This window comes from Streptopelia decaocto (genome assembly GCF_964273445.1).
Source record: "Streptopelia decaocto genome assembly, chromosome: 2".
NCBI lineage: Eukaryota > Metazoa > Chordata > Aves > Columbiformes > Columbidae > Streptopelia > Streptopelia decaocto.
This window is the reverse complement of record NC_138655.1, coordinates 75,421,348-75,445,684: the sequence shown is the minus strand read 5'-3', so window position 1 is coordinate 75,445,684 and position 24,337 is coordinate 75,421,348. Positions and strand designations below refer to the sequence as shown.

The window sequence follows — 24,337 nt, the reverse complement described above, 5'->3', positions numbered from 1 at the left end:
GTAGGCTTCCTTAAGCCTTGTGTAAATTACGGGTTAAGTTTAAAAAAGCGGGGGGGGAAATAAGAAAAAAAAAAAAAAAAGAAAATAATACTATGTGAATCAATTAACAGCGGTTTTACCTGCAATGGAAATTTGTGCAACTGCAATCTTCATTATCTATCCCTTTGCCTCAAATTGTCAAAGAGAACAATGCAGTTTTCCATATTACTAGCTTTCATAGTCACTGGATTATGTTGTTTACACTCTACAGAATTACTTTATTGTCATGTTTATCACATTTTCAAGACAAGTACAGGAAATTTTATGTTTTGCCTGACTGCTGTTTATTCCCGTTGATTCTTCTAATGGGGTATCTTGTAAAGTGTGCAGTCCAAGTTGTTTTCTCTTGATGGGTTTCTGGAACTTGCATATTTATTGCTGTACAACATCTTTTGGAAGATGGGATTTTTGTGAGGGTGTCTTACCCAGAGATTCCATAGGGCCCAGAGATATACCATACATTGAAAATCCTTACCTCCATTGCACTGCCGTTGGTTGTGTAGAAGAAACATTAGTGAGTCCTGAGAATAATCTCATCCTGAACTTTTTAACTAGAAGAAAGCTGAGCCTCATGCATGTGGTTATTTGTGGAAGTATGGTCTTGTGGTATTAGAGCAGCAGCAGAAGGTAGGAAGTTCTGAGTTTCTCCCACATCAGCTACTTGGCAAGGCTGACAAGAATTTTAAGTCCTATGTCAATGTTCAAATCAGCACAACATTTATCATTATCTTGAGATATCATGTCCTGGCTGATCATATCTGCTTTGTTAATTACTTGAAGGATTGAAGACTGATTGGCTTTTTGATTTATTTTTTTCAGGAAGTGGACTTCTTAATGTTGTTACTTAAGTTAATGTTTATATTTCTTTTGCAGGAACAGCATAGCAGCCTCAGCAGTTTGTGTTTTCAACCTGAGTGCCATAACTCAGACCTTTAACGGACCCTTCAAATACCAGGAAAACTCTCGGTCTGCTTGGCTTCCATATCCCAATCCTAACCCTAATTTCCAGGTACAGATATGTGGGAGAAGAACAACAGTTTACATTAAGTATTTTCAAAGTGCTGTATGGTTCATATTATAGTTAATAAATCCAGTTTTTCAGTATATTATAACCTAAGACCTCAAAAAAAACCCAAACCAAAAACCCCCAAAACAACCAAACAATGAAACAAACTAAAAGGCTCAAGAGGTCCCCTTATTTCAAAATATTTAATTTTTATTCTTCTACAAAATAAGTTGGGTTGAAAAGCAGATGTTCTTTGAACGGCAGGAGAACAAAAGCTCAACTTCAATCTTCTGTCAAAAGAAACACCATAGTTTTCTGTCAAGGTAACGTTAATTCCTGGCTGAAGTATGGTCAAACTGCTATTATCCTTTATGCTGTATTTATACTATTAGAATCTGAAAAAGGGTCACTGTTTGACAGAAAAAAATAAAGGAGGGGGGTAGAGGAGGAGTCGTCAGGATTTTCTATATGGCCCACACTCCCTGAAGGGTCTGATTAAGATCTCAGAGAGTGTAATAATCTGCATTTGGCTGACAGCGTAAAACTAGTTAGGGCAAGGTGGGTCACTCAGTGTAACTTTCTACAAAAAGAAAAGGATATTTCAGGTAAAGACATATGCATTGTTTTCTTCTGCATAGTGACCACTCCTACAAGGACAATTTTAGGGAGTGTGATTCTAGCAAGAGAAATAGAATGGAAAATTGCATTAATTTAGTGATTAACAACAACAGCTTTTCACCAAGATACTTAAGTGTATTCACTTTTATCCACCTTTTACCCTTCCTTAATCTCAATGCAATTTCATCAGTTCTGTGCTGCTTCTATAGCAGCCTTCCCTGTCTTCTTCTAAGGGTCACGAGATCTTTACAAGCATGAATCAGAATCACTCATTGGAGAGTGTAGATAGTTTTAATTACTTCCTGATTTATACAAACAAAGGAAAATAAAGCATTGAATTTGCCCTGAATTATAGGCCAGAGCCATGTTATCTTTCCTAAACAGTATATTTGGCATTAGCCCCAAGTGACAAGACACCACTTAAGTATGCTGTATTGCAGAAGTGGGCTATAATTCAATATAGCTTTTTATATATTGTAAAAATATTTGTATTATCGACATAGAAGTAAGAGCGTCTAAGCGAGGCTAAATTCTTGAAGGAGAAAGCCTGAAGACAGGCTTGTATGTAATAATCTTCTTTCTAACTAGGTGAGCAAGTCCAATAAAAGTTATTAACCTCTCCCTACAAATGTATCAATGTTAATTACAATGGTAATTCCTGTAAGAGCACACCATACAGAATGGTACATACAAACGAAGATGACAGCCTGAGTTTAAGTCTCTACTGTAAAACATTTTAAGTCTCTATTGTGCTGTTGGTGCTCAACTCTAAATCCCAGTCAAGACTGAGGTACTGAAGAAATTTCTTGCTTGAGTAGTCTGGCTGATTCTAATATGGTTGGCACTTAATAAAATTTACTAGAACAGTGGTGACAGTTGTATCACATCTCATTGAGCAACAGCTTTGCAGACCAGCACTAGTATAGAAAGCTGTAACGTGGCCTTTTACAACATAGCACTGAAGCAAACTGACATTAACTCATCTCTAGAAATCATCAGTGATGTCAAACTTCTGTTATTTTGATCTTTTCTTTTAGACATCTGGCTCTGTAACTGCAGCACTGTTGTGTACTAGAAGCTAGTCTAATTCTTAAAGCTAGGTATAATAACTCACTTTTTGTGACTTGATGGTGCTTTAAAGTACACACTGCACAGAGATGGGATATATTCATTGGCTGAGTCACTGGTTTCCTTCCCAGAAATAAGGACTTTTCTTTTGTAGAGTGCTTGTGATAAAATATCAGATGTTCTGTTTGTGTAGTCTTGGAAGTAGATTTATCCTCAGAGTATTCACCTACTCACAATAACAGAAAGAACTACATGACTTGAAGGAAGACTACTGCTATGTAGTGATAGTTACATTAGACATTGTATTTCCAAGACTGTATTATATTAATGAAATATTTTCCATATTAGAATACTATTGGAACCCTGGTTTAGAGGAACACTGTTTTTCTCCAGAGATTGTTGCTTTTCTCTTTACATAGGACAATTTCCATCGTAAGACCAAGTACCATATGTATTTCAGTGTACTATGAGTGTTCCAGCTGGAATCTTTCCTGCTTAATAGATTCAGAGAAATTTTTCTTTGGCATGGTTTATTTTTTTCACTGGCCTGACATGCAGGGTGCACACAGAGCAAGTAATTGTTTCCTGCGAGTTGCTTAACCATCTTTCTTCATCATATGATCTCTCATAATGAAATTATTTATTTGAGTTATTCTTAACATTTTTGGATTTGGAATGATCATTTAATTTCAGATTGAAAACATAGCAATAATGAAAAAATAACTAGTTGGGTTTTGCACACTGTCTTATTTTCCTCATGCTGTAATTCATAGCATAATTTATGACATAGTAGAATAGAATCAAAAAGTATGACTTAGCTCTGCCTTTCACATCGCTGACAGATTTGATAAATGCTGTGAAGTACATCTTTACTTCTCTGATGCAATTATGTGAGTAAACATATGGATGTTTACATATTCACATGTGCTAAGGAGCTTTCGCTTTTGTGTCCTCAGTTTGTTGAAGACTTAAACACAAGGTTGCTAAAATTAACTGCCACTTATTTTGCTTTGTTTATTTGTGCTTGAAATTTGTGTGTGCAATTAGCTAATGCTTTCTTGTAAGAAAAGATTACAGTTTTCAGGTATAAAATACAGTTAGTTTCAAAGCAAAAATGTCTTTTCCATGGATAACACTTTATACTTAGAGCTCCTCGCTGTCTATTCTTGACTAGTAAACACAGGAATTGAAGGAGCTGCTAGAACTGTGTGTGATGCTGTGACCTGGGATTTCTGTCAGCCGCTAGCTGTGGTAGGACATGGGATTTCCTTTGAAAAAATGTTGTGTCTTTAGCATTGTGTCTGTGTAAATTATAAAGAAAAACAGACAGAAAATTCTGTGGGTTTGCTGAATGGTAGTTTTTTCTCCTTCCTGCCCTGTGAACATAGGATATAGCAAAATATTTACTGTAGCTTACTTGTGGTGGTCAGTCTGGTGCTTTTCCATATTGTTCAGGCTTAGGGACCCTCTGTAGTGCTGCCTCAGGAAAGTGGAGCTTCCTCAGTCACTGTGTGGACAGTCTGGTCAGCACCAAAATGAGACCTGAAAGTGGAATTCCACAGTGTTACTACAAGATGTATTCTTGTTTTTTATTTCCTTATGCTGTAAATCAGGGAGTAAATCTGTTGTTATTGCTGACACATATAGTAATGTTACTTTTTTGTGTTTACAGTGTGGCACCATGGACCAGGGCTTGTATGTAAATCTGACTGAAAGAAATCTTCAGGATGCTCAAAAATTCTTCTTAATGCATGAGGTCGTTCAACCAGTTATTCCAATTCCTTACTTCATGGAAGACAACAGCCGATTTTCCCATGTGGTTGTGGATGTTGTGCAGGGCAAGGACATGCTTTTCCATATCATCTATCTTGCCACAGGTATGAACTTTGTGTTGCTGTGGTAACTGCAAAGGTTGATGAGGTCTGTGAGTTTTGATGTCTTGTGAATCGGTTATGAAATATATACAGTGCACCTTGAACAACAGCTTTTCCTCTTTGACAGCGTTAACTCTACCTTCTACCTTTTCTGAGTAGATGTCTTCAGCAGTTTGCAATGTCTTTGTTTATATTAGATTGTGAAATCAAATTTTTGGTGTCTGTTTCATATTCTCTTTTGAAGGTATGAAGCCTACCTGGTCTTGGGGAAGTGAACAGCATGAAATTTGACAAATGGGACTTTGTAATTTTCTCTGTGTTCTGTCCTTTTTATGTAGTTCAGGAAACAATCTCACCCAAGATAAGATGGTTTAGGATCCTCTGAGACAGAAATATCTCTACAAATGGCAAATTTGATTACTGCTATTGCTGTTTCTGACTTTTCTGCTCACAAATATTTTATCACCTTTCCTTTTCATCTCATTTTTAAGTCATTCATTATGCTGTTTGACACCCTGCCTTGTCATTTGTCCATTTGTATGTGAGCTTAGCAATGAAAGAAAATTAATCCTTCACCTAAAATTGCCTTGGTTAGAAGTATCGTTTTCTTGGTTCAAAATTTGAAGCTTTTTCAAAATAGTGAGGGTGTCAGAGAACTGTTTTTGCAGAATTAGGATATCCCCAGCTGGGACTGAAATACTAGGTTGAAGTAGCATGTTTAGAGCATCATGGCATGAAACAGAATAGTTCTCAAATGCTTAGTCCCATGCACATTAATAGGGGATAGCTCATCAGAGTAATGGTTTGCTAATATGCATAGCTTGTCTCACAATGAGTAGGCACAAAGTACAATAAATGTAGGGAAAGAATCTGTTGATCAACAAGAGGAAAAAACAATTCTAATCCTATTTATCTGGTCTTGCAATCAATGAAGTAAATTTTAAAATTGTCATTGATTCAGTAGAAACTGGATCAGTCCTTTTAATTATTAAAGTCATGATCTACTAATGAATATTGTATCTTCTTTAGCTTATCATTTATCAAAAGCCCAAGAAAAATGTGCATTTTGCTTCTATATACGATTTAATTTTCCTTTGAAAGCATGACACTCTTTTTCTGAGCAGATTGCTTCTTTTGAGTCTGAAGAAATTTTATGGTAATTTGGTGCATCTGAGTGAGACAGTACTTCTCTGCGTATTATCCCCGTAGCTTTCTCATTGTGCTCCTTGAAAGACAGACAGTAATATAAAAGCTTTCAGTAGGTTAAAACTGTGCTTGGATGTGACTAATTGTTGTCAAAGCAGACTGCTGGTTGGTAAATCATAACATTTTAAGTGAAATCATGCCAATACAAAATGCTTCTTGTATTGAATAGGTCTCCTGACAGAACAGAAACATGTACTGAATTGGTTTTATATGAACAGACTATCACTGCATTGTGGGATATTTACATTATAATGGCAGCTCTGAGAATGATGTCTTTTGTCATAATTCTGATTTCAGTTTACTGTGTTTCCTTTTATGTTTGATTCAGTAAGTGAGGATCTAAAACTTTGTTTCATGATTCTCAAAGTCTGCTGAAGACAGTTTTTTTCTTGGGCTAGTCCTTTCTTACTTCTGAGTTGATGCTCACATTGAACCTGCTGTGAGTTATGTCTAATTCTTCCAATTGAATGGTGGGGGGATCCAACTCTAGTAGATTTTCAGAATCTCTTCTCTTACCTGTTGCACTTCATCAACTCTAGAGCGCCTCTACACTAGGAAGATCATGGGAGCAGATCTCTCATGGAATGGAGATACTGAAACAGCTGATTGGGAGCTTTCTTTTTAAACAGGATTTATCTGGGGTGGAGGCATGGGATTCTTTAAAATAGGAGCCTCCTCAGGGAGGCAGTCAGAGCCTCAAGCCTGACAGTGTTCAAGAAGAGACAGGACAACATCTTCAGACACATGGTGTGAACCGTGGGGTTGTCCTGTGCAGGGACAGGAGTTGGACTTGAAGATCCTTGTGGGTCCCTTCCAACTCAGGACATTCTATGATTCTATTATTAATAAATTGTGTTTAATAAAGGTTCTAGGAGATATTGCTCCTATTCTCCTTACAATGTATGCTTGCCTTCCACTTCCATTCTTCTCTATACCTCGGATTTTGATCACTCATGATCCTACCTTAGCTGGATCTTTAGACTGACTCCTGCACATTCTTTATGTAATCACACAGTGTCTGTGAGAAACCATATGATAAAAGACCCCAGGTAACAATATAGTGTTCGTGAAGTTTTCTTGACAGAGTCAATTCTATTTCACTGAAGGACAGTGTTTTTGTTAACATTCCTTCTTCTCCCCTGAGTGTGAATATTAAGCTTTATTTTTCAAGAAATATTAATATTCACTTTTCAGAAATAATTACCTTTTTTGGTAGATTTTAAAATGCCCACATATATGTTTATATATAAATACCATGCCCACAATACAGGCTGCTCACAGTGGTGCAAGGTGGGAAGACAAGAGACAACAGACAGAGAGTTTCAGATTGGATATAAAGAAACACAGTCAAGCACTGAATGGGATTTCCCAGAGAGATTGTGTAGTCTCCATCCTTCGAGGTTTTCAAGAACAGACAGCAACCCAGTCTATGTTACAGCTAACTGTCCTTTGAGCAGAAGTTTGGACTTGAGACCTCCTGATGTCCTTTCCAACTTCAATTATCTTCTGTCTATTGTATACCAGTGCAATGGGCAAATTGGCTAAATTACGTTTTTATTCAACCCTGTGATAATAGATAGCATTGTACTTCCTGCTTCCAAAAGGAAAGTGCATTTAACTCTAATAGGAGTACTGGCAGTAAGCAATTTACACCTACTGGTATAAAGCAGGATAGATCCAACCCGTGCTGTGTGTGGTGTACTCGGCATAGCTTTTGTAGTTACTATTCATTACAATATTCTTACAAAAAACATCTTCTAAAATGCACAAAACTGATTCAGTGGAAAGGCAGGCATGTAGGTTGGATTGAATATAAATGAATGCTCTGCTGTCTTTGTTACTCAAAGCAAAAATCCCATTCTTTGAAGCACATGGGCTTTCTTCCTCCACCCTCACATTCACTTACCTATCCACCCTGTTATTAGAATACATATATTACAGAAGTGAATAACCCTGACAGTATAAAAGTGTAATCTAATTTCATTAAACCTTAAATAGATATAATATTACTTGAGGAGAGACCAGGAGTAAGCAAATAAATGCATTAATCTGCTGTGTCAACAGTCTTCACTTCCTAAACTTTTGCCAAGTCATCATTCCACTAGAAGATTCTGATATGCTCAGATTTAACAGCTACTGCTCCTATCAAAAATACACTTTAGTACCTCTTAATCTTTTGCTGCACTGACTTTTAACACAGAATGAAAAGATCTATCAATTCCTGCACATTTTGTGTTGCTTAGAACTAGCAGTGCTGCTGGCTTTAGGCAGCCGGAAATCCCTAAAACAATTTTCAGTGATTCAGAAAGAAAAATTAAGGAAAGCATTCACAGAAGTTCTGAAGTAAAAATCATCTACATTAATAAGCTCAAAGTAGAGCAAGCTAGAAAATAACATGACATTCTAATAACTTTACAAGGTTAAAAGACGTATTTTCTCATCAGAAAAAAATCAAAACAAATTGAAGCTATGTATGTCATAGTTTTGTTTCCCTCCCTTTTGTTCCTTTCCCCGCCCTCCCATTTCTTTCTCCCTTTTATTTTTCAATTTTAATGCTTACATGTCCCATGGTTAAAAACTTTGCCAATATCTAAAGATCTTCAAAGCATTTGTCAAAAAACAAGACGCTGCAACAAGAGCAAGTAGCCCGTATTTAGAAGACTGTTAAAAATATATTGATTTATTAGAATTAATAAGAAAATTATTAGGTATGATGGCTAGTTTGAGGGTATTCTGAAAAAAAGTTTCTGGTTGCTGTTTCTTGGGAGTTCAGAAAAGGTAATATTTGCACTGTCTGAAAAGAAACTTTAAGGCCTTATCTTAAAAATGATTTGTTGCAAAAGCTCCCATGTTTTCTCTGTTCTTCAGTCTCACTTTTGAGGGTGTCGAGGGTGTCCTCTCTGTATCCTGAGTAGAAACAGTATATACCTGGTGGTGGATCTTGATTATTGGGATTTTTATAATAGTTTGGCATTGATGAGGTTGGGGTATGACTTACTTACAAAGAGAGTATGAAACCTGAAGAAAGATTTATTTTTGGCTACATTGCATGTCTCTGAAGAGTGGGTTGTTCATTGAACTGAACCTGAATTTTTATGCCAAAAGTCAGGTTTTATCGGAGGCTTAAAGATGACTAGAAGATTTTACAACAGGTTTTGTACTTCCCTTTCCAATAAATTCAAGAAAGTGTTTTTCCCTGCTCTTACGACCTCAGAATTACAGGTAGCAATGCTGAGAACAATGATAAAAAAAATTCTGATGAAACACATGTCACAATTATTATGAAGAAGTGGAGAGGTTTCCCAAAGAAATTTCAAAAGACATTTTTTGAAAATGCAGATGGATTTTTCATACATTTACCTTCAGAAGGGTTATAACAAGTAATAAAATTCCACAAATGTAACATTTTTCTCATGAAGCCTCAATGCTGGATATTATCCAGAGACCAGTCCCCACCTCATTAAGTGATTTAGAAGTGTGCATGAAACTCATTTTGGAAATGCTATTGAAACAGTGTGTATTTCTCCTGATAGTCTTACTAGTTGGAAGTAAATTCATGCAAAGTAGTGCATGATTCGTTTGCTCTGTGATTTTTATTAATAATGCTATCTTCTTCTTTTTGTTTTTGTAATCAATATATGATACTTTTGGCTGGGGAACAACCCAACATCTTGAAAAAAAAAAAAAATGGAGTTTTGCAAGTGTTTTTGCTAAAAAATCTCAGAAGAAATACTGTTATTTTCCTGCCAGACTACAGGTTCTAATCAAATTGTGCAGCTTACACAGTTTAATGTACATAGTGTCACAATATAAGCAGTAATATGAAGTTACGGACCTTAAAATTATAAGCAAAAATATATGCTTTTGTGTGTTTCATACATAGTGAAGAAAGGGGCAAAGCTTAAATTGACTGCATTTTTTCCAATTTGGTGCTACTTCTGACTGTATTATCTCAAGTTTGTTGAGGTTCTTGGAAATAATCTACAGATCATTTTTGGAGAAAAGAACCATAGGCTTTTCATCTCAGAAGCACCTTTTTAGTCTAGAAGCTGTAACAGAAATGCAATAATAGTAATGATTGAAGCAGTTGTAATTTGAATTACAAATCAAGTGTGAAAGTGGTAGCTAGTATGTTTGCATGTATTAATACTTCCTAGTTCAAAACCAGATGCATAATGAGACACATGCACTGTGTTGGGCTTTTAAAAAAGCGATTTTAAAATAGTTTAAAATCTTTAAAGCCTATTTTTAAAAAATAATTTAAAACTTTGAAAACTTTTAAAAAGCTTTTAAAATTATTTTTCTTATTTTCTAGTAAAACATGTAGTTGCTTTGTTTCTTATGCCTTTCCTTGACAAGGGTATAGTGTGCTTTTATGCAGTTGTAAAGCATCCCTGCAACAGTTTTAAAACTACTTCCTTCTTATTCTTCTGGCCTTATTAAATGTCATTTTAAGAGGCTTGAAGCAAGGACAGTCAGACAGTCATCAATTATTCTGCTGTCTAAAACTGGTGCATGTTGGAAGACACGAGTCCTAACAGCGACATGAGGATCTTGACTATTTGTTCAAGCAGTAAACCACAAAACTAATAACCTTATTCTGTGCTCCTTTTGCAGTGACCACTACCTCTGATAAAAGAAAACCCTAGATGAATTAATACTTTGTTTACATTATTAGTCTTTCTAGGAAACATGTTGCTGCAAAGTTTAAAAAAAATATATTTGAAAGATTGCATGGTTTTGTCTTCAAGAGTCTAATGTTCACTCTGGTATTTATGCTAATGTTACTACGGATGCTTGCTATATATTCCTGCTAGAATATTTATGTTATTTTCCATGTACAATATCTTTAAAGACAAAGAGGGACAGTGTAAACCATAGCTGGTTTGCTACGTAATTTAAACACAGAATTGTTGACTTGCCACTGCCTTGTATATTTTGTCATCTGTACTGGGCAAAGTGGCTTTAAAATGTTACCAAATGAGAACGGTCATGTCTAAAGTCCAGGCTACAGAGTTATAAATGATATTATAGGGCTCTAGAGAACCAAACCCAGCATTTTAAATGTCTAGTAGTACTGATTTCCCTTGGCTTTAGCACTGTGGGTAGAGATAAATCATTCTGCCAGCTCCAGTTGGAGAGTGCTAAAGAGGTTTCTTAATAAATAGATGGCTCTAACTGGAGCTGCTTAAATTATTCATTGGCAGCAATTTATATGTGAGACTTGTAGCCATTTATTTGATTCACAAATTACCTACCACTTATTTGTAGTCATTTTTTGTTATTATAATCAACCCATGAATAGGTAATGATTTTGGTGAATTTGTTGCTGCTATTTGCTCTTACAGTTTGTACTTTAGATAGCATGTTCATCAATTGCCTGCTGCAAGTAAATGGCATTTGTATTCTGTTCTCTTGTGGGACAAATTTAAGTTAGAGAAGCCCTTTTTTTTCTGTTCACAAATCATTGTTATGTCTTTATGATTGCCCAGCTCTTTCAGATGAAGACTATAAATAAATGTTCAAAGAACATACGGTGTGTGCACTTCTTTGCCATCACTGGCAGTCTGAATTACTGAAAGAAGCAGCTACTGGCTGAAGAACAGCTGGCTCTGTTTGCATGGGAGCGAGACTAATGGGTGGGCAGGGAGGGAGATTGTGAAGAGCTGGAGACAAAGTCTCAACCTTCCATTAAAAAGAGACCAGCTCCTCTTTATTACAGTGATACTGAGCTCTTAAACCCTGTTTGACTATTTTGTAAACCTAGAATGGCCAAATAAGCACTCCTTCCTTTCAAGATTTTTTGGTACTATCATCTCTTCTTCCTGGCAGGGACACTAGACTTGACAACCCCTACGTACATTTGTTATTAGATAATTCTAATGCACAGAATGTGAAGCTGTGAATGAAAGAGGTATCTTACATGGTACTCAGTGTTATCCTGCTGTCTTCAAAGCTGAGGTGTCTAATAGCATCTAAGCCTATACTCAAATGTCTTGTTCTGTCCCTGGTAGTGTGCAGTGTCAATTAACAGGCTATTGGAATTAGCCTTATCTTGGGGTGAATTTTGACCTTTGAACTGTGTAACTCTTGCGTGAGTACACAGTGAGTACACAGGACTCTTCCTGGAAGATGTGGGGAGGAAGCTTTCCCTCTGAAGGGTCTTGACTGCATCAGAACTTTTCAGAAAAGATTAGGCAACTTGATGCATTGCTGAGCATTGTGAACATTTTTAGAATCTTCTTCAAGGCATTTTAAAAAGCCTTTCTTTTAAGGTGGATGTGTGTAAGAGTGATCTTGCCATGCTAAGAGGTGGAATAGTTAATCATGGTGGGGAAACAAGTTCAAACCACATATTGAATTCATTTTGACTCTAAAAAAACTCAGAATGTTGGGCCACGCTCATGATGACTTTATATGTGTGAGCTGTCGGTAAAGCAATCATTCGATGGAATTTTCTGCTATCCTGTTTTTGTTAACATGTATGTGTTTCTTCATTCTGCAGCATTTTTTCCAATAAACCTTGATAAATCCAAATGTTTACAACTAAGCAAATACAAGCAGTGCCACCAGTAATCAGTGAGGGTTTTCTCATGTATTTGTGGGGGATTTTTTCCTTGTATTTACTCAGGTCTGGTCATAGGGCATCACAAATCTTCATAAGCTAAAGAATTTCTCAATAAAGATACGCCTTATTTACTTTGTTCTGTGACTTTTAAGAGTCATCAAAATGTGAAGTTGTGTTATTCTGAATACTGTGGCCTTTCTGTGAAGAGTCTTGTAACCTGTAGACAAACTCACAAAAGGATAGATTAAGTTCCATATGCATTTTACTCCATCCAGTCATGGGGTAAGAGTAATAATATTAGAGGCTAGCTTATCTACAGATTAATTATTCTTATTTTATTTACTTTTATTTTTCTTTCTTATCCCCTGGATCTTGGAAATTTAGTTCTACAACTACATGCTTTCAGGAGTACTAACCATGACCACAACCAATTTAGTGGTTAGATCACTTGCCTAGAAGATAAGAGCTGTTTTTTAACAAGCCGTGTGAGGTTTCCTGGTTATTACCAGATGTCCTAATTCCTACACTATTATATAAAGAATATAATATAACATGATTATGTATGTTATATACCATGTCTGTTACTGCTTTAATGTCCTAAAGTAGTGAGATTAACATCTTCTGGTGAAGGATTTTTAGGTTCATGTCTCTAATCCCAGCTTTGCTTCTGTCTCTTGTCCATTTACTTCCTAACTTTCATTGGATCAGAAAGAAAATTATTCCCTTCTTCTGTATTTCTGAACAAAAGGTGTGCTTTATGGTGAAATTGCTGCTGAAGTTCCATACACATCATACTGGATTTGAAATGGATATAGGTACTGGATATGGCTCATCTAGGGACTGAGACACAGAGGCATGTAATATGCAAACTGCAGAAGTGTTTGAGTAGAGGATAGTCCCTGAAACATTCTAGTCAGCCAAGTTTGTCATGCTTCTGGATCCGTACAATAGTCAGTTGTATTTCTGACACTTCAAATGAAAACAGCCACATATGACTCAGTTAAGAAATCAGGCAGTTTATCATGGGTTATTATTTGAGAAGAAGTTTTTCTCCACTTTTGCATGTAAGTGCTTCTTTGATCTAGACACTGGAAGATTTATTCAGTGGGAAAACACGATCATATTCATAGCATGCATTAGGTAGTACAAAGTATTTATTATTGTGGTGGCATGAAGGAAGGCAATAAAAAATAATAGGAGCAGTAAGCACTCCCTGTCTGGTCAGATCCAGTCAGAGTTAACACATCTCAACTTTGGGAGACTGGCAGAGATCCAGGGCCTGTATTTGGTAGTAATTTTATTATTTGTGTACAGTGTGACATTCTTCACTGCTGCTCTGTGTCAGATAGCAGGCTTTAAGTTATAAGAACCATTTCATCCTGTTATTAAAATCTATGTTTATTATCTACTCTACTACTCTAGTTAGAGGTTCTGCATTTCTTTAGAAATGTTCATCTCCACTATCTGAGAAGTCCAGTCCTGCCTCCTGATTAAACATTTTAGCAAGTCTCTCCAAAATCAGAATGTTTTCCTGAGAAGAAGCTTCTGGGAAATTAACATGGACTTTTTTTTGTTTCTTTCATTGTGAATTATCTTACCTGATACCAACCTTATCAGGGCATCAAAATGATGCATCTCTTGACAGGTGTAACATTTCCCATTCAGATCCATAAGAATTCTTGTGTCTTCTTTGCCTCAGGGCTTCAGGTTTTATCCATGTATGTGTGATTTTTAGTACAGTAAAAGCTCAATGTTACCAATACAAGTGGCTGTCCTTACAATATACTGCCAAAAGGGCATTCTCCAGAATAGATGTTATTCACAGGTAGCCCTTGATACTGAATCTGTTTAGGTATCATCTAACTGGTCTTAGAGAGTACAATTTTTTCATGTTTGAGAATGAGGGTGTTCCCAGTCGCACTTTTCTCAACCACCGGTGTCTGAAATGCTTCCTAATTTGTCTTGTTTTATTTCTTTAAGTATAAACTAGGTGGCTTATATCAATTACAACCTTAAGTATAACCCTAAGCAATCCTTACATAATTGTTTCTTATGATAATGTGTTGATATAAAAGGAGAATTCGTATCTAATGAATTAAAATCTTTGAGACTTCTAACAACATCTGTTGGGATTCTTGCTGAAGGTAGTCACATAGCACATGTTCACAGGTTTATGTGCATATTGGCAGGATGTTTGATTCAAATACAGTAACTATGGTCAAAGGCAATAAATATGAACAATTTGTTTTGGCTTTAGGTTTGATGGACCAACATAGTCTTAATATTCTATTTGAACCTGACATTGTTGAAGTGCATTCCTTTTCTGAGCTGGAAGAATGTGTCTTTTGAATGCCAAGTTAACTCAGTATTATGCAAGAGAAAAAGATGTTTTACTGGCTTTCTTAAGGGATGGTGGCTTCATTTGTCATGATCCTTGTAAATATTTTCTATTATTGATTAACTTTATAGACAGAACTTGGGTAGATTAAATACAAATTCAAAATGAGATTATTGCTTGGTAAGATCAAGGACTTTGTACTTGATGTTATTATGAATCATGTCTTTGCTCTGTATTGCTGACCTGAGATTTCCTGATAACTCCATGAAGAAGAAAAGGAAAATAAGCATGGTGCATTAGAGCCAAACTTGGAATTGTTGTCAGTCATCTGTTTGCCAAGTCCCAAGAAACAATGTTCTGTTCTCATACTCATTAAAACCTCATCTATGGATTTTATGCTGTAGTTTTAACCATATCCTCTCTGCATGAACAGCATTTCTTAAACCAATACTAGTGTCTAAAATATTGTTATATGTTCAGTTTCTCACATTTTAATATAACTTTCTGAAGGGGATATAGATGGTGATAATTGGTATGGGGCATTATCAAGTAGCTGTGCCTAGAGAGAATCTGACACACTTCCATGAGATTACCTTCTGCAATGAACACAGCAACATGAGAGAAGAAAGTCAACAAACTGATACAGTGATCAGATGGTAGCAGCACTCGTATGGGGTATGTGGAGCTGAGGTTTATTTTCTACTGGGCTTTGAAGTTGACAGCTATCTCTGCCACTTCTTTGCCAAATGCTTGACGCGGGAGAGAAGGGGCTGCTGTGGATGGGGAGGAGCCCTCCCAGGTCCACTCCCTGACAGTGTTTTAATCTGGAGAGCACACGGTTCATCTGGCCTGCAGATGCAGGCGCACAGCATCTCACCAGGTGAGTAGGGAGAGAATTCAGCTAGAGAGAGATGATGCCTTGCTCCCTGCTTCAAGGACTATCAAAATATTTTTCGGATGCCTTTTTAAATAAGCAGTAAGTGCTCCCTAAAATTCCCTAAAGACACATAAAGCACTTGTTGCTTGCAGGGCGTAAAATCCTATCAGGAACTGCTGAGAGTTTAAGGAAGAGGTGTTTTTCACGGGCTCAGTACATTACTTATCTCTCCCCTCCCTGTTTCCAGCCCTTTGATACTCTTTCCCTCTGGTGTATATTAACAAAACTCTCAAAGCCTTCATGAGTTTTCATGGTTGCAGCTGAGACTTTTCTGTCTCCTGTGCATCGAGGGAAGCTAAGGTAACTGCCTGACCCTGGTTTTGAATTTGTCAGCAAAAAACAGGGTAACAAAAGAAGTTTTAAATCTTCAGTAGGAAAAGGTACCTGTTAAAAGTACCTATACTGAGGTATTGTTATAGTTACATGAAAGAGTTTTGCAAAAAGTGAAGTTCCAAGTTTTATTTTTTTACCTTTACACAATATTGCTGTTCTGAATACCAGTTTCACACACAGAGTCTTAGGAGAGAGAAAGCTGGCAATTGAACCCAGATCTCACAGTTTGATCCATAAGAGCAATTTCTTTATTAAAACTTTTATGATTGAAAAATAATTCAGATTGCAAATTAAATATCATGAAAAGATACCGCTTCATAAAGTCTTAAAATAATAAATGCTTTATGTCATATAAATAAAAGTAATGTGCCACAGATTAAAATGTTAATAAATGGGTTTTTATCAACTATAGCCTATTAAGGAGCTGTAGCTGCTAAAGCTTTTGCATAAAGGAATTCTAAAGATATGTGTTACTTGTAATTAAGTTGAGTGCATGAACTGTTATGAATATATACAGCTACTTTAAATCAGAAAATAAAAATTAATTTATATCTTATCTTAGTCACATCTTTGGCAAGCTGAAATCCTCTTATAAGATTGACAACAGAGGAGAAGTAGTAAATAAAGGTGTGAACAATGAGCATGAATCATTAAAAATATACACATTTTAAGACTGTTGAAATTACTTTGTTTCTTTTGTCAGGCAGGAAGAAACATCTGGTTTAGATCTAGGGAAAGTACAAATTTGCCACTACTGCATATGAGCTTCAGTCTAACAAGCTGAGGAGAAGGAGTGATTTGGTTTGATACTCTGTGAAGAAAACAGAACTAACTGATGTGGAGCCCGAGATGTAATTCAGCATGTGTTTTGTTGTTCAGCATGGGGTTTTGCTTAAACTTCCAGAAAAGAGCAAGAGGAAAGCAGGAAGGGAAAAACAAACAAACAAACAAACAAACAAACAAACAAACAGTTAGGACTTTGAAAATTGTAGGCATAGTCCTTCAAAAAAAGGCACAAAACTTGGTTTAGCTGCTGCTTGCTCAGCATTTTAGTCTCAAATATATCTGAATTTCACTTTAGAACTTGAATTCTTCATTGATTTGAAAGATTTTGGATAAATCTGACTGAAGCTAGCTTTAAATTCTAATTTGGAATGGAGGACCTGAAATGGACTTTGGAAGATGATACAGAAATTGCATGTTTTGCTCATATTTAGTACATTTTTGATTCATAGTAAACATTGCTGGTGGAAACCTTAATTGTACCAACTGATGTTCTGTTGTGTTTTAAGGAGTGGCAGATATTTTCAGTATTAAAGCCATGTTTTAACTCTTTGCTTGGTAATTACTGGAAGAAGCCTTTGCTGATTCAACTGCAAATTCAATATGTCCTTGATGCTTTTGAAACATTTTAATACATTTGAACTAAGTCTACAAGGGTAAGAAATGTTCAAAAGAATGCATTGTGTTTTAAAAGCTTTATCTGGAAAACAATAAATAGAGGATTGAGATGGTAGTTGTCCTAATTTCCATTGATTGATACATTCTGTCCAATTTCTTGAGATACATTGATGTATCTGCTGTAATGTTTCAGCTGAAAATATCGCTCACTTGGTAGATTATGTAGATGTTTAGTTATTTTGCATTCTTGCAACTATAAAAAACAATTAGGTAGTCTAAGAACTTCAATTAGGGCAGACTCACTTCTCGGTGGATTGTGTATATTTTCTGCAGGTGACAGAAACTAATTAGTATTTACTTTTGTTGTAGATTTTCAGTGCTATTAATACTAGCTTTTATAGTAACGAGTTTGTCACACAGATTACTGCCATCACTGCAATAAGTGATGGCACAGAGGGTAATCAAAATTTCATTTAGTGTATTTAGTGTTTAAGTCTCCATATTAACAAGTCAGAATAATTTACATTTCTTGGGGAAATGCAACAAAACTATTTAGTATTTTCAGCTACAATATTTGTTAGAAGTTTTTCTTACATGGGTACATAATTGCCTTTTAATCTAATAAATCTGCTTTATATCTGCATTTCTGTTAATACCCAGCATTGTCTTGTTATCATCATGATGATAATGGGCTGTATTAGCAAGGCAATCAGAGTAGTTTGTTGTTGAAGTTCTTCATAAGCTTATCACAGTTTTTTATACTCTATCAAGCCTGCAAAACAGAATATGTACAGATTTTTAACCTCTATTTTTTACTGGAATTTGCAGAAAAATCACATCCTATATTTTACTACACCAAGAAATATATTAAAAGTGTAGGAAAAGAATAAATTAACTAGCACACTGACCAGATTGTTCGAACAGTGGTTTAATTTCAATTGGAGAGATAAACTATGAACTTACAAAACATCTCTGAAGATAAAAATAAAAAATTTTTAAAATTGAAATCTATGCCTTGATGAAACATCAGAATTCCATATTGATTTTTTGGGGTTCACTCTTTTTCCCCCTCCCCCTGCCAAAGAAGTAATGAATATACATTAAAAAAATAAAATAAAAAAATAAAATAAAATAAAATAAAATAAAATAAAATAAAATAAAATAAAATAAAATAAAATAAAATAAAATAAAATAAAATAAAATAAAATAAGTAAAACTCTGAAAATTAAGTTGGAAATTTTAAGATTGAACTATATTCTTTTTGTCTTCTGTATCATTGTGGAAGCGAACTACATTTGCTCATAATATATTTTTAATTTTTAAAGCAAAAGGGTTGAAAATCAGTCTTTCACTTGTCCTTTAGGCTGTAGTGTGATTAAAAGCCTATTCCTGTAAATGAAGTATAAATACATATCTCAGAAACCTGAAGGTAAGAGATAAGTTACAGAGAATGGTTGTATTTTCTTATCTTTTAAATATGGCTTTGCTTTAAACCAAATTGTACCCCACCCTGATATGGGAAAACAGATTATAACAAAGACTTTAATTTTCCATATTCTACTGATGATTTAGCTAATTTAAAAGTTATTTTTAGGAAGGGAAAAAAAAAGAGTAGATTTTAAATCCTCTCAGATTCTGTGTACCATATGCATCTTTTTGATGTTGCACAGATTATTAAATCTAGGCTTTGCCTTTGTAGGCTCAACCAGCAGCTGCGTTAGCTGTTCCTGTGTCCTTTTTCTGTATTGAGCACACTTAAGCCCTTATGCAACCTCGTACTTTCTGTCATTGCAATAAATTTCTGCTGTTAACCAAATGCACAATGCTTCATGGTAGGGCTTTCTTTCAGTTCCTCTGGTGGAGGAAAATGATACTGATAATACATTTTTTGTCAGTTACATGATGTTTATCAATCACCTTGAACTTTCTTTGATTTTGTGCTCTATGTGTTCTTTAGATCAGTTTCATGTTTGATATTTCAGTTTATTCTTCTGAAAGACTTCTTCCTTGAAAACAACCCCAATACCCTAGTTTTTCTGTTTCTATGGTATTTAATTAATACAAATGTTATGATGAGTGTAAGCACTGTTTATATAAACATATGGATGATGTTTACAAGGAATTTAACATTAACAGTTGTTTTTTCATTTCAACAGTTTTAATACTGTCTGAATGCGTTTATTTACTCACAGGAAACATAATTTGTATACAACAAATAATATGCAAAACCAATGTATAATGGGCAAAATCAAAATAGCTAGTGAATATAATTTTCTGAAGCCTATCAAGTTACACTTGAAAATATACGTAGTTTGTATCCATTTCAGCCACACTTTAAGATGTATTCTCCCAAATATCCATCTATGAATCCCAAACTTTTATTTAAACATAAAAAACCCTGCCATGATTATTACATTGACAATTTGTTAAGGATGTCAATGACTCTGTTTTCACATATTGTAATATCCATGAGTAGTGTATTTCTTGCATAGATGGTATCTATCCAAGTTCAGTTACAAATGTCACTTGAAGTTCCCAATATAATTTTAGCTTCCATTTTCAGTGTCTTGCGTAGACTGCCCTTTTCCCCCATATTGACGACATTCTTTCATCTGCTTAAGACATGTTGCTTTTCTAAACAATATTTTTTGGGGAAAATTGTAAAATAGGCCCTTATTTATATTGGCTATTCTTAATTTATGATTTGCAGTTGATCTTGCTGTTCCTTGAATTTTTCTTGGTACATGCGAGGAGATTTCAGATCTGTAAAGGCACTCTATTGTGCTCAGTACATGAATACTTGTAAAGTCACAAACATGGGCATACAACTAGCCTAACATATACTGGAGACTGTTATAAGTTTCTTTTGCTGGCAACTCATATAATTTAGAAGGCACTAAGGAGTTTTTTTTTGCAACCTTACTGAAAGTTAATACCATAAACTTCTCCAATGAAAAACATTGACTTGGATTCCTTGTTCTGGGGCTGGTTCAGCTGCTTTTTGGAGACCAAGCCTCTCTCCAAGGTAGTGCACTAAACTGTAATAAAATGAAGATTACATTAGGTTTTGTTTCACTGTCAACTATGGCAAGAGTTAAGACTGAAGGTGTTTCCTTCCCAATAAAGGAACTGGTAAAGGTTCTTTCCCTTCTTTTAAAGAAGCTAAATGAACTTACTTCAAACTGCCTCATTTTGAGTGATCTGTTAAAGATGGATTTAACTGAAGAATGCAACAATATTTGTAAACATAATAGCACATATAAATATTTATTCTTCTCCATAGTAAGAAGTTGCTACAGCTTCTTTGAGTTTAAGAAATTACAGGTGTATTTGTTTGTTGCATCTGCCACTTGTTTTGTGTGTTCATTTTTTTCCTTTGCAGTTGTCATCATAGATGTTATAATGATTTCAACCACACTATTGTAGTGTTCTCCGTTGCTAGCTATGCTTTTTTACCATTTACATCTTAAACTTTCCTTTACAGTTTTACAGATCATCCTTTCATATTGGCCCATTATCATTTTGTTCTTTACAGACTCTGTTGCCTCCAAACTTGTTCTCTGAAACTCCGTCTCAGTTTTTGCATTCAGTTCTTTACAGTCTCCTGTGCATTACATAGTGATATTTCAACTATGAGTTTTCTTTCATCTTAATTCACATTCATTACCTTTCTAATATTCAGTTGCTGGTTTTGCAAGTCTCTTTGGAAGTATTGTGGTACAAGTTAACAAAGCACAGTATTTACTCATTCTGGCCAATGTCATTGTCTTTCACTACTCCTGTATATACTCAATCATCTTTAAACTAAGGCTGTCAGGTGTCTGGATCTATTCCAGCCCGTCTTGCTTATGCTTAGGATGTGAAGACACCATTCATTTGCATTCCTAAATAGCTGTTGGACTCAACCTTGACATTTGTGATGAAACTCGAACTTTCACTGTGTCTATAGCAATAAAGTTACATCCATTAGGAAGGTCTGTGTTTACTATTCTTCTTAGGTATTTCTTGGCAGAAGTGAACAGTTAGTTTGATTATAAAGTAAATATTCACTTGAGTTATTTTGACGGGTCTGAAAACCTCCATGCTCCAGAGGTGTATTCAAGACTCATTTCTTTCCCTACTTCTCTCTTTATTTTGCTTTACAAGTATGATGTGAAAATGGTTGAACAGACAACACTTCTGAGGACGGGACTTTTTACAAGTTCTTTACGAAATCTGCAATCTTTGCTGGAGGCTGGATCCATAATGTTGCACACATTGTAGTAGAATTGGAAACACTGGAGCAAAGCGCCTGGCTTTTCAAAGTACTGATGCAGTGGCTATGATTTTCTGCTGCAAGGGAGCCTGGTATAGCGAGTATTACATGCCAGTGTAGTTTGAGGAGACTGATAGCTATGTACCCTTGCTACATACCATAGTCTGATAAATGTAGCTACCAGTTCAATCTGTGTCTGTCTCAAAGTTGCAGAATAAAAACACATCCTCACTCTAGTTTGGGTTTCTATATGGTCCATGCATGTTCAAAGTCAAAGCAAGGAGAAATTTAAAGGAAAAAATATATAAGAGGTCAGAAGGAGGAGAGTCTACTGAGGCAAAGGTAGATCTCAGCTAACATTTTATTCCCTTTTACTGAACTTGCATATGGCCTGTATTGCTGTTGAGAAGGGTAGTGTTTCTTCGTGATAATCTATGAGGTCTCTGGCATTGTTTCTTCACTTAAAGTCCTGTCATTTATGACTTTCGACACTTCTGTATGAGTGCTGATCTTCTCAGACAGCAATTGGAAAGGAATTATTTGCGAGATGCTGAAAGAAAGCAAAAGGAAATGGAAGGAATGGGGACTGCATGCAAAGATAAGAAGGAAGAACAAGAGCAAAGACAGGTGTCCTGGGAAAGGCGTTAGTGCTGCAGTAAAAATGTTTTATTTTGTTCCAAGGTAGTATGCTCCAGGTCATAGACCTAAACATAAAAAAAATTAATTCTGCCCTCTAAAATAAACAAATTTAATGAGAAAAAAAGAAACACAAACCATTTGATTTTGATCATATTCTTCTGTCCAAAGATGTGCTTCTAAATTAAATGTGTATGTAGGCATGGGGCAAGGAGGCTTCCAGTCATGGGTTTTTTTTCATCTCTTTTATCTTTGTGGAGGTGACAACAAGTGACTCAATCTGTAGATGCCAGGCCTGGCAAAGTGGGAGGAAGAAATTTTGGTCTATATGAGAAACAAGTGTTGAATACATACCTGATTTTTGTCTCATACAGGAACAAATGGCAAGCCAAGTGCAATGTGCCATGAATCATACTGAATTTGTTGCCTGCCAGTTAGACAAGTGATAGAGAGTTGTACTAACTGATCTATGAAGTGATACCAACTTGTTCATGTGTGTAAAATGGTCTTGCTTCTGCTTTTCTTCCTCTTAGAACAATTTCCAAATTAATTTTTCACTTCATGACTAAAAAACACTCACTTTTTTTTTTTTCCTGACCAGTTCTCAGACCATATTTTGACCTTGGTACTTGCATCCAGCAAGCACCAGTGGAAACACTGCTTGTTATTCTGTTTGGTTGAGTTGGTTATCACTTAATTGTGAGGCAAAACTGACTCTTGGCAAAGGTTTAATTATTTTTTGAGTATAATTTTACTGTAGATGATTTGGAAAAAAAGTGATAGTCAAATTAGAGGGTTTTCTTCCATCAAAAAGGTTGAATTCTAATGAAAATTAAAATCGTCATTTAAGGAAAGTATTTTTCTAACTTTTACTCTTATAATACATACAGTAAATCCTGATAAGCTTGTTTATACCAAGAAATAACAAAAATGTAAACAGTTATATGAAGTAATTATGTTAAGAATTGAGAGGTCAGTCAGAAGACTTTGATATGTAGACATGAACTATTTCACTCAAAATCTTATTCTGGGCAGAGGGAATACACTTTAGACACTGAGCTAAGCATTTATGGTTCATCTAATTAGTTTTCACTGTCTAATAAAATTAAGTCCATACTATCAAATTATTTAAGTTTTGTTAGTAATATGGTTAAAAGCTTATACATAAACTTCCTACTTGCTTCCTCTGTTATTTGATGTTATGCTTCCCCTTCCAGTACTTCTCCAGGTCTTAGAAATTGACTCTTCAGTCTTCCTCAGGAAGAGGGAGAAGATTTTAACAGTAATTAACATCCTGAGTTCTCCACCTCCTCTTCAGTTTTGGAATCTGCTTGAGGCTACTTTTTTGTATTTTCTCTAGGCTGCTTACTTGCTGCTCCTCCTGGCTCCTCAAGTAAAGCCTGGGAGCTGCAGGCTGTCCTTCCCCAGCCCTGTTACCCCAGAGTGGCTGTTTGTCCCACAGTGACTACGAAGGGGTGCCAGCCCCCTGCCCTGAGTTCAGGGAGGTCACAAGTATGTGGCCATCTGACAATTGCTGCCATGGCTAAAACCGTATTCTGCCAAGACAGGGCCAGACCTGTGCTGAGACCCTGCACTGCCATGTCTACAGCAGGCCATCCCAAACATTTTTCTTGCAATTGTTACCAACTCACAAGAGATGTTATAGTCTTTCCAGACGTGAGTAAGAGCTGATCTCAGAATGTGTTTGCAGTGTTGGATCTTTCATATTTATCATTTCTGGCACACAGAAGATTGCATAATGCAGTTATAGTCAGCTACCTAAAATATTTCTCAGTGTGAGAATGTGGTCCTTTGTGGTCAGAACATATGTTCTCTTATATTTTTAAATTATTTTAAAAACTTTGCATGAGTGAATCAGAAATCTTGTCAGTTGTATGACATGGGTTTGTGATGCTTAACTGTCTTTGCTAAAAATCCCAATAAGAATAGAAGTGAAGAGCAAATGCTAAAAGACATGTTTTTTCAAAAGTCAAAATGCAGATAATTAACAAGAAGGATAGCAGACTCATTTTATTGTTATATTCACCTAAATTCAAT

At 35.6% G+C, this 24,337-nt stretch overlaps 1 protein-coding gene across 9 annotated transcripts in view; it reads left to right on the top strand.

Moving 5' to 3' along the window:
- The window catches only part of SEMA5A (semaphorin 5A), a 328,825-nt gene that overhangs the window by 200,530 nt on the left and 103,958 nt on the right, over positions 1-24,337 (top strand). For all 9 annotated transcript variants that reach the window (XM_082045292.1, XM_082045298.1, XM_082045290.1 and 6 more), the window contains 2 exons: positions 913-1,048; positions 4,404-4,608. In XM_082045292.1, coding sequence (XP_081901418.1) covers positions 913-1,048; positions 4,404-4,608 — 341 coding nt within the window. The remainder of the gene's footprint in view (positions 1-912; positions 1,049-4,403; positions 4,609-24,337) is intronic.